This window comes from Amblyomma mixtum, chromosome 7, assembly GCF_055824585.1.
Source record: "Amblyomma mixtum isolate Tamu chromosome 7, ASM5582458v1, whole genome shotgun sequence".
Taxonomy (NCBI): domain Eukaryota; kingdom Metazoa; phylum Arthropoda; class Arachnida; order Ixodida; family Ixodidae; genus Amblyomma; species Amblyomma mixtum.
The window spans coordinates 547,548-559,291 of NC_143018.1; the positions used below are offsets into that span (position 1 = coordinate 547,548).

General features: G+C 48.4%; 1 protein-coding gene across 1 annotated transcript; it reads left to right on the forward strand.

Moving 5' to 3' along the window:
- The first annotated feature begins 4,832 nt into the window (after window positions 1–4,832).
- LOC149334781 (uncharacterized) lies at window positions 4,833–5,411 on the forward strand. The gene has a single exon (XM_089553586.1). The coding sequence runs from the start codon at window positions 4,833–4,835 to the stop codon at window positions 5,409–5,411; it is 579 nt and encodes a 192-aa protein (XP_089409712.1).
- Window positions 5,412–11,744: the final 6,333 nt, after the last annotated feature.

Genomic DNA, 11,744 nt, shown 5'->3' on the forward strand with positions numbered 1-11,744 from the left:
TTTCACGGTAGATTGCAAATTGACTGGGACTGTTGTCACATCGGTTGCATTTGCTATGACTGTCGGACGAGTAAATTCTGGGTCGCACATTGTTGTCGCATGCCGCCCTGCACAGTTACCGCATTTAATGCTGCTTCTTCACTCGTTAGAACGGTGATTTGGTTTCATGCAGCGGAAGCAGCGTCTTCCCAAACGTAGCATTTTCTTCTTTTCTTCTAGAGAAATGCCAGCACGGCAGGCAGCGGATTCGTGGTTATTCTTCTTGCAAAGAAAACAATGATCTGCTCTTGCTGACTGCTGCAGTACAGCTGCTGATGATTTAAATTTCGTTCCAATGCTCTTCTTGTAACTCTCAGTTGGGTTTAACGTCTTCAGCATTGACACCTGGTGCTTCTTCCCAGTACCTTGCTGAGCAACCAGATTCTCGCGGCTTTGCACTTCAATCCTCAAAAAGTCAAGTAACTTCGTGAATAAAGACGGAGTACCTTTTGTAGCTGTTTCTTTTGGCTGCCCGGTGCGCCGTCGCTCCGCAGCGCAGATCCAGTTCGTTCCGTGTTCTGTGTTGACGTTTCGGAGGGTTCCTCCCTCGCCACGGCTCGGTGAAACTCGAGCAATATTTCTTTCGGCAGGGCGCGCTGTACCACGGGGTAGAGGAGCGTGCCGTAGGTCTCCTGTTTCTGGCCGAGCGCCTCCAGCCCGCGGAGGTGAGAGACGAGGGCATCGTACAACCGTCGGAGGGACCGTATGTCTTCGGCGTTTCGCACAGGCTCAAGGTCCAAGAGCTTTCGCATGTGCGCTTGCACGATGGCGTCCTCACCGCCGAAGCGTCTTTTCAGCAGCAAGATGGCGTCGTCATAGCACTGCGATGTGGGGGGAAGGCCCTTGATCGTTCTTGCTGCTTCGCCAGTCACAACCGATTTTAGGTACCCGAACTTGTCCAAGGCCGTCAGCCGATCGTTCTTGTGAATCATTTGCTCGTACTGTTCCCAAAATTCTTGCCAGGACACATCTTTGCCGTCAAATTTTACGAGCTCTAACTTTGGAAGCTTCACCTGGCAGGTCGTGGTTGCCGCGCCTGCGTCGTTGCTCGGTGATGGCTCTTCTTTCGGCTGCCTCTTTCCTTGGATTTCTTGAATCTCCGCTTGGAGCTTCGCAATGTATGTAACGATCTTGTCGTCATACTCGATGGTTTCGATATAGTCCTGCTCCGCTTCTTTCGCTGGCAATAGCGCCTCGACAGCGGCGTTAGCTTCGTTTAGACGGGTCTGCAGAGAGCTCATTCTTGCCAAAAAGACACTGAGTTCCTTTTCGTTGCCCGTGCGGCTTTTCATGCAGGAGTCAATTTGCGTAATGAGTCTAGTCACCTGTGATTGGACAGCTGATCTCTTCGCTTAGTGTCTGTCCATGTCGCTGCACTCGGTAGCACTGGGCGGCGGCTTTGGAGTAGAAATGGGCTTTTTCTTCGTTATTCGTTGCCGTCGCATCCAGGTAGTCGTCTTCGTTAGGTCTCGGGGAATATCCCGGGTTTCGGCACCAGTTTTTATTATGTCGCGTTCGTTAAAAATAGACAACTTCGTTCAGCGGGTGCAAACGACATCCGTTTATTCCAGGTTACATGACACGACTGGCGCCCTAAGGGGCGCTCCTTTGTTTCCCTTTCCCAGCTTGCTTGGCTTGTCCTGCCTTCCGACTTGGGGCGGTCTTGATTCGGTTTCGGTTTCGCAACATAAACCTCATTAAACCAAAACCTAAACCTGTTTACTCATGGTTCCCCACTCACTGAATTTGTGCAGTGCTCCGTGTGTTTTCAAATGTGGGGTTTAAAGTTTTTGCTAGCGGGTCCTATAGTTTTGTTGTATGTCGGGTATTTTGTATATGCCCAATCCTGCGATAGACCCTTTTTTGGCTGCAGTATGTAAAAATAAATAAATAATGAAAATGAACTGTAAGGACAATGCTACAAGCTACATGTGAAACAGTCGCCTTTTTATTCGCTTTTCTCGGCGCACATCTGCTGACCAATATTTTCACACGTTGCTCTCTATCGCTGTAGTAATCCCCATCGTATAATTCTTGGCATATATTTCGTCCATGTAACGCTGATGGATTCGAGAAAGCGTAACTAAATAACGTTGTCCCGCTTTTATACTGCAAGCACTGGCGGGCACTTTCAAGTTTACTTAATGAGCGGCATAAATACTCCCGAAAATACAAGATTGGACAGACGCAGGTGAGAGCACGGTACGCGACATACGGAGGTAGCGAGATGAGTTGTTCGGCAAGTTGCTTCATTACGGCGCACCGATCGGTTGCGCAAAAAGGGGCAGTCACATGAAAAAAGACGGGATTGCGCTTGCCCCGTCTTGTTTCATGTGATCGTCTGTTCTTCACAACAGATCTCTACGATGCGGAGGTAGTGGTTTCCGGTTCTGCTGGCAGCATGCGGCTCTTTTGTCTTCTACTTACTAATCACTTTTCTTCTAGCCATAAACTGATTACAAGACAAATCACCCACTATACGCTCCGAAAATGATATATATATATATATATATATATACCAACATTCCGTCACGTTTTTCATGAAAAGTGGCAGCGCAAAAAAAAAAGTAATGACTATGTAGAAACATGGATATTCGTCGCCGTTTATTTTGCGCTGCCACTTTCCACGATGAATCACCGACTAGCCTGCGCGAAGATTTTAACACATGTGCTTTGCTTCGTGTCAGTAATTGTTTAATACTCTAAGGGTTAGTTATTGTCGTAACGAAGGTGTCCCTCATGTATATAAAGAGAGTTTCTGCCTTTGCTTGGCTTCGATTGGCCCTTGCCACCATAGACACAAAAGTTTCTCATTTCTGATTCTTTATTCAGACTATCAGCGACTACTTAGCAGCACTGAATGCTCGCACTGAAGTCATATTTCTTAACCGTAGCAAATTTCATTAAAGCGACAGCATTTTGTTCACGTGAAGGTTAATTATGCAAAAATATTAGGTTATCACGGTATTCCTTCTTTTCACTAGTGTATTGAAGGTAACACTAAATGATACGGGTTATTGAAACTGTGTCTAGCCTTCAGTAAGGACTGGTCGGCGTCTGAACCAGGCCTGAAGTCGGACTTATCTTGTTTTGAAGACGCCTTATGGATGTGGTTGACATTCGGTAGGGAAGACCTGCTTATGCCGTGGACAATAGCCGATATTCGGATGGCTTAGCACGTGGGCGACTGCGGTCCGCCTTTAAACAGTGCATTTTTGGCCCCTCAGGATGACTTCAGACCAGCAACAACCGTTTGGCCATTCCTTACCAGTTAGCGCGTGCTCATTGTGTAGTACTACATCCAAATCGTGGCGCACGCAAGATATCTTCACTATCGTACTTCTGATGGAAGTTCTCAGTCGTCGCGGAGGATGTTCTTAGTGCACATCATGATCATCATCATCTTTAGTGTTCATCAGCTACTACATTGAGACTTGGCTCATTTTCTTTGCAGTGTAGGCTTCGTTGCTCTACAGCGGCCACTTTTTCGGGGTTGTCCAAAAGATAACTTTTGGTTTAATGAAACACATATGGTAAGTGAGGAACTCAGCGACTGCATGCATTTTTTTTATCATGCTTACCAAAATGCGCCAGAAATGAGTAACAATTCAGTGTACTCGGAAGTACGTATTGGATGTGCGCATTTATGGCGGCATTTTGTGTATTGTTCGCTCCCTCCTGGAAGAAATGACCCAGATGCGCTTAGTACATCACAATCTGCAGAAAATTCCTTATACTCTCGTAGAACATGAAACAAACCCCAACTGGCAAAGAAAAAAGGCGTGTTTTAGAGAGCAGCTCTTTGCAGCCCGTTACTCCGTTTTGCGGCGTCGCTGTTGTCCCTCGTAACCAGCTCCGCAGCCGGGGCAGCGCGCTGCTCTAGCTGCGCGAGGATAGAGCGAGGAGGAAGGCGGTTGAGGAGGGCGCGGTGGCAGCCAGAAGACGGGCTTCGCGGCTGTGACCTGCCAGGAGATGGCGCCAGTGTACCGCGCGCCGTCCTCAGTTCGGGTAAAGACCCAGCGGCGGGAGACCGCTGCGCGCTGCGCGCTGCCGAAGCCGAAACAATCCAGAGCGGCCTCCGTTAGGCACTGCGCGTTCCGTATGTGGTTCCCTACGGTTTACGTACCGCAGTAGCTGCGTTCAAAAATCGCATTACGGAGAAGCGTAATCGTCAGCCAGTTTTAGAGCGCAGCTGTTTGGCGCCCGTTCCTGCGTTTCGCGGCGTAGCCGTTGTCCCTCGAAACGTACCAGCTCCGCATCCGGAAAAGCGCGCTGCTCTAACGGCGCGCGTTCCTGTACCACCCTTGTGCGGCAGCAATCAGAGCGCCGGATCTGTGTCGGCGTATCTAAATATGTGATAAGTTGTCTGTAAGTGAACAGTCGGGGACAAAAGTCTCCGGACCACGTTATCCGCAAACGAAATGGATAGCTCTTGAAGTATCATGTGATCGCATTGTGCGCGATTGGTATGTAGTGTCACGTGATGCTGTGACGTGTGTGAATGGCAACGCCGAGAGGGGGAGCGTTGCACTTGGTCAAGAAGTCAGCGAGCAGATCGCTCGTGCGTGTCTCTTAATCTGTACGGCCCAGCATGCCGAATAAACATGTTGCTTAGTCGCTCTGCCTCTGCTTCGCTCGCCGCGGCTACAACATAACTGGCGACGAGGATGGGATCCTGCTGGACTTCGTAAAACGCATCGCGGCGTTCGTGATCCTGCTGGACTGCGTGAAACTCATCGCGACGTTCGTGGAAGCACCGGCGTTCGTGGAGAGCGTTCGGACGAGGCACAGGGATGGCAACGCTTGGAAGTTTCGACCAGTTCGTCGAGGACGGAGACGAGGATTTTCGGTCCTACGTGGAAAGGTTCGAGCACTTCCTGGAGGCCACCAAGGTGAGCGACGACCTCAAGGTCTCGATGTTTCTTACGGCAATAGGCAAGAAGGCTTACAAGACGCTGAAGACTTTGCTAGAGCCTAGCAAGCCAGAGGACAAGACTTATGCGGAACTCGTAGAAGTGCTGCGAAATCATTTCACGCCGAAGCCCATGGTCATCGCAGAACGATTCAAGTTTAATCGGCGGTGCCAGCATCAGGGAGAGTCCATAGCAGCATATGCAGTGGAGTTGAGGCGTTTGGCAGCTTCATGCGAATTCGGGGAATTCCTCGATGAGGCTCTTCGAGACCGCTTTGTAGTGGGCCTCTGCGACAGCGCAACGCAAGCAGAGTTGCTGAAGAGAAGCAAGTTGACGTTTTCGGATGCCTGCGACGTTGCGAAAACCATCGAGCTAGCGCGGAAGGAAAGTCGGGAATTTCAGCCGACGGGTACGCAAGGTACAGTCGACGCCGTACGTCATAAGCCAGGCAGCGAATGAAATAAGGCATTAGGTCATGATCTTTAACATGCGGCGGCCAACCACTCATTGTATAACACAGCACTTGCGACAATACTCTGTCAGTTCGAGTGCACCTCTGAATTTCAACATCAGACAATGGCACTTCATCAACAACTGAAAAGAAATGGGCATAATCCGAGACATCAGGGCGATTTGCAAGTGGTAACAGTGAAAAACCGTCAGCATTTCCAACCTCTCGACCTTGCGGTAAACCCAACGATAATCGTACGCGGCAAGCAGTTAAGCCCAGCGTTGCATGCGGGCTGCTGTCATCACTGGTACGGGCTTACTATGAGCGAGCAAACCAAGCTCTGCGCTGACATACTATGATCAGAAAAAGCCGATAGGACTAGTGTGCGACGCTTCGGCTTACGGCGTAGGAGCCATTCTTTTTCATAAGATTGGAAGCGACGAAAGGCCAATTGCCTATGCTTCCAAAACGTTAAGTAAAGCAGAGCAGGCGTATGCTCACATCGAAAAAGAAGCCTTGGCTGTTGTTTTTGGGCTGAAAAAGTTCCACAAATATCTGTGGAAGAGAAGCAAGCAGCTACCGAATTGGCGACCAATTCGGTAGCTGTGGAGGAAGCGGATTGCGACGAAGTGTTGTTGTACAATGTCTATGCTTGTGCGGAACGCCCAGGGCATTATGAAATCTGCCTTAAGGTAGCCAAGAAGAATGTTAACATGCAAATAGACACGGGTGCGTCTGTTTCCATTGTGCCAGAAACGCTATACAGGAAATTCTGGCCCAGTCTACCTAAAGAGCCTTGCCACATAAAGCTGAGGACATACGGTGGGTCGCCGCTAACAGTCACAGGGAAGTTGACGGTTCCAGTCGAACATAATGGTCAGTGGAAGCACCTTCCTCTAATTATTGTTAAAACCCACAACAATAGCGACATTGCGTTGCTAGGGCGTGACTGGCTGAAGGCTCTTAAGCTAGACTGGTCAAGTGTGCATGGTGTGTGTTTAGACAAAGTAGCGGCGCTACTTGAGAAGTACGGAAAGGTGTTCGAGCACACTCTGGGGCTGATCAAAGGTAGTCCAGTCAGGCTGGTTTTGAAGGAGTGGAGCAACCCCGTATTTTGCAAGGCGCGACAGGTGCCATTTTCTTTGAGGGAAACCGTGTCACTTGCATTGGTCTCTTGTGAACAGGGGAGTGTTAGTCCCTGTACAGAAAAGCGACTGGGCGACGCCCCTATGGTTGTGCCTAAGGCGAACAAAGTCAGAGTGTGTGGGGACTTCAATGTTACATTGAATCCGTGCCTGCGAACTGACCATTATCTGCTTCCCGTGATGGAAGATTTGTTTGCAAAGCTGTCAGGATGCAAGTATTTCACAGTGCTTGATTTGTCGACAGCGTATCAACAGCTGGAACTGCATCCGGAGGCACAATCAATGGTGGTTGTCAGTACACACCTGGGGCTATTCAAGTACACGCGCTTGCCCTAGGGCATAACAAGTGCACCTGCTATTTTCCAGTCTGTCATGGATGATGTGTTAAAAGGGCTTGAGCGGGTAACCTGCTACTTGGATGATGTACTTATCGCGGGTTCAACATTTGACGAATGTTTTCATCGAGTGGAAAGGGTGTTGGCACGTTTTCTAGAGAGAGGCATACGATTGCAAAAGGAAAAGGGCAAATTCTTTCAGACGTCTGTCTCTTACCTAGGCGACATTCTGGACGACAAGGGCGTTCGGCCATCAGATTAAAAGGTGAAAGCGATAAAAGAGGCACCAAGTCCAAAGGATGCGGCACAGTTGCGAGCTTACCTGGGCTTGATTAACTTCTACGGGAAGTTTGTACCGAACATGTAAACTAAGCTTAAGCCTCTGTACAATGCTCTAAAAAAAGAAAAGGGATTTCAGTGGTCACAGGAAGCTGAGCTAGCATTTCAAGAAAGCAAGAGCTGGTTGACACAAAGCAATGTGCTGACATACTACGACCGGAAAAAACCGATAGGACTAGTGTGCGACGCTTCGGCTTACGGCTTAGGAGCCATTCTTTTTCATAAGATTGGAAGCTACGAAAGGCCAATTGCCTATGCTTCCAGAACGTTAAGTAAAGCAGAGCAGGGGTATGCTCACATCGAAAAAGAAGCCTTTGCTGTTGGGCTGAAAAAGTTCCACAAATATCTGTTCGGGTATCGCTTTGAGATTTACTCCGACCATCAGCCATTGGTAGGCTTGCTCGCTCATGGTAAGCCCGTACCAGTGATGACAGCAGCCCACATGCAACGCTGGGCTTTACTGCTTGCAGCGTACGATTATCGTTGGGTTTACCGCAAAGTTCGAGAGGTTGGAAATGCCGACGGTTTTTCACGGTTACCACTTGCAAATCGCAATGATGTCTCGGATTATGCACATTTCTTTTCAGTTGTTGATGAATGGCCATTGTCTGCTATTGAAATTCAGAAGTGCACTCGAACTGAGAGTATTGTCGAAAGTGCTGTGTTATACGATGAGTGGTTGGCCGCCGCATGTTAAAGATCAGGACCTAATGCCTTACTTCATTCGCCGACATGAGCTATCTGTAGATCAGCAGTGTGTTACATGGGGAAATCGAGTGATTATACCTCGTGGGTTGCGCAAACAGGTGTTGCATCTTTTGCACGAAGGACACCCCGGGATGACGCGCATGAAAATGCTCGCGCGTAGCTTTGTGTGGTGGCCTCAGGTCACGGAGGACATTGAGCAGATTGTGAAAAGCTGTGATACGTGTCAGTTAACACAAAATGGTCCGCCACGTATTCCACTGCTAACTTGGGTTTGGCCAACTCGCAGACGGCAAAGAATCCATCTGGTCTTTGCTTTTACGGATAACCAGTGGATCCTAGTCCTAGGGGATGTGCATTCCAGGTGGACAGAAGTTCTCGTCATGCCATCCACCTCTACCGAGAAGATCACTGAAAAGCTGCGGAGTGTCTTTTCGTCCTACGGCCTGCCGGAAGAAGTAGTTACGGACAATGGTCCACAGTTCTGTGCCAAGAATTTCGCAGACTTTCTCCGCAGGAAGGGGGTACGCCATACCAGGACGCCACCGTACCACCCCACATCAAATGGAAGCGCAGAACGGTACGTACAGATCATTAAGCGGGACCTTTTGCGACAGGTTCTCGACGAGAGAAAAACAGGGATCAAGAAAGCCTTGCAACATCGGGTTGACCAATTTCTGTTCACGTACCGAAACACACCAACCGCAACCACGGGGCTGACACCGGCGGAATTGTTTCGGTCATGGAAGCCGCGCACACGCCTGACCTTTCTCCAACCGAACTTGGAAAAGCGTATGGACGTCATGGAGATCATTTGAGGAAGGCGACCATGTGCTCGTGCAAGGACTACGTCCTGGGGAATCGAAGTGGTTGCGAGGCGTTGTAGAACAGCGGTGCAGTGCATCCACCTACAATGTTAGAATAGGGCAGGAACAGAGGTTTGTGCATGCTGACAACCTACGTCCGTGTTCGTTTCAAAGTGTTGAATCCGGGCCAACTGTGTATCCTTCTGTGCCTAGCTCAATGCCTGATTCTGTACCGGAAGAGTCGTCTACTAAGATCCCTTCCTTAGATACGTCTCAGCCACAGGATTCCTCAGCGCCACAGCCTGCCAAAGCATCTACGTTGCGGGGACAGAACGCCAGTTCGCCTGCAAAGTCCACGCTGCCTGCACCACCGCTCCGGGAGCATGCGCCACCTCCGGACACGCCACCTCTTCGGCGCAGTGCTCGTTCTCGGAAGCCTCCTGATCGTGATACCCCATAGAGCTGGTGTAAAACAGTTAGGCGGAACGGGAATGAAGTATCATGTGATCGCATTGTGCGCGATTGGTATGTAGTGTCACTTGGTGCTGTGACGTGTGTGAATGGCAACGCCGAGAGGGGGAGCGTTGCACTTGTCAAGAAGTCAGCGAGCAGATCGCTCGTGCGTGTCTCTTAATCTGTACGGCCCAGCATGCCGAATAAACATGTTGCTTAGTCGCTCTGCCTCTGCTTCCCTCGCCGCGGCTACAACAGCTCTAATAATGGCAGGCGGCTGAAGCTTATACTTGTGGAGGTAAAAGTTCAATTCCTGCTCTTGCACCTCCACATCTGTGGTCTCTAGCCGGCTGCTTCGAATAGAGCTATAGGCTTCGTTTGTGGAGCACGTGGCCCAGAACTTTTGTCCCTGACTGTACATATACGTCTTGTTTTAATTCTTTGCCTATAAATTTATTGGAAAGCTGGACCAGCTGATGAGCTGCGCCCAAATTTCGCATTAGGAAGTAACGTAATAGTCGCTATTTTTTTTCTCCTGTGAATGAACCGCAGCACCACTTCCGGACACGCTAAATTTTGTTTAGCCATAATTTTTTTTTTGTATTTGAAGGCCGGCGTATGCAAACAGAAGTTCGTTAGCGATGCTTATCACAAAATTGCAGGCATGAAGTTAAAATTTATTAGCCAGAAAGGCAGTCAGCCTCAACAAATGAATGCTGAAACTGCATACTTCTTCATATATGGGAAAACATTATTTACCGAGAAGAATTGAAGCACATAGCAAGTTGCGGTGACTTCGGTCTTATAGAGTTGCAGCCCAAAAATAAATACATAAAGCCTTATTGACATACGGCTTTTGAGATTGCCGCACAGCCTGCTAGGATGGACTAGTGATTCATTTTATTTGATTTCAAGACAAAACCTATGAAGTGTTGTAGGAGTATCTTTCTTCTCGCTCTCATATTATGTCGCTTTACCCACTCTCGGAGATTCAACGCAGAATTGGTGTCATCACTAATTTGTTCCAACTTACGAATTTCTCATACAGCATGCCATGTGCCTCTGTATCAGAAATCAATTCTGACCAAATATTTTAGGGGAATCCCCCAAGGTGGAGTAGAATTGTAATAAGGGAGTAATTACTCATTGACGTCCACCCAAGGGTGGACTCATTGACGTCCACCCAAGGGTGGACGTCAATGAGTAATTACTCCCTTATTACAATTCTACTCCACCTTGGGGGATTCCCCTAAAATATTTGGTCTACACTGCTCCCACTTCGAGTTATTGTTCAATTCGCTCTCGCCCTACTATGAACTTGCCGTCCCGGTTAGCTCAATTGGTAGAGCGACTGCTCCGGTGAAGTGGTGGTCCCGGGTTCGATCCCCGGACCAGGACGAATTTTTCTTTAACTACGAAGTTTCTGAGAAAGCTGTGTAGTTTTCCTTTGTAGCCGTATGGTTGCGCTTGGGTGGACGTCAATGAGTAATTACTCCCTTATTAGAAATCAATTCTGCATGACGAAAACGCACTAAGTAAGCATATTTTTGCCCTCTACTTAACTGGTTCCTTGCAAGAAATGCTAGTGGAAAATAACGTGCAATTTTGAAGCCTGCACAGTAGAGGCTGCCGTGAGGAATGATCTGTGCCGCGCTGATGACAGCATCTCTTGGATCCAGTTATAATTTCTTTTTTCCCAGGCGATCGCACAAACAATCAACCGCTCTCTGTCTGTGGCAGTGGCCATCACTGCATCAATAGGCCTTATACGTCTGGAGGGAACAGAATCAGAAGAAAGTTTTTATGAGTGCGATGACAATCATGTGGGTGATGATGCAATAAGGGTAAGAAAAAGTTAAAAGTTGCTACTTTTTATGGCTCACCATTACGCAATTTGTAAACATTTTATTATATCAACCGTCAGCGTCAAATGAAATGCGAACAAAACAACCGGAACGCGAGCACAAAAAATCAAGCATATTAGAGGCTGGAGGTGAAATACAGTCGTGGGCTATTAACATTTCAGAAGAGCGGTCTTTTCGGCTTCAATGGCAAAATCAACTGCTCATGTATTTTGCCTCCCTAGTATAATATGTGCGAGTTGTGTTGTTCGCGTTTCAATTGGCTTGTTCGCGTTTCAATTGACGCTGATAGTACATAGATAACAAAAATTTCCTAGCCTAAACGTCGCTTAGCGCACATCTCGCCTTCACGAAAAGCCACAGCACATTCCAGGGCTGCTGATAACTACGGCAGCTTGACTGCAGTATAGGTACGTGCACACGTTATCAGGAACTTGGCTTTTCACAGCAAGCGACGTGGCGCTTAGCTGGCCCCGTGACATTGGGCGTGTGGCGACCTGTGCCGTCATCCGGAACAGAAAAGATGGCGTCAACACGCGCTATAGATCGTGGTTGGCTGGAGGATCTCTACTGCACCATGTGCTCCACGGTATAACTTCACTTTTAGAGCTCAAAATTTTTACTAAATTCAATTTTTCAAATTTTCTTCAATCAAAATGTCGAGTCATTCCTCAATGAACCGTGACAAAATTGGTT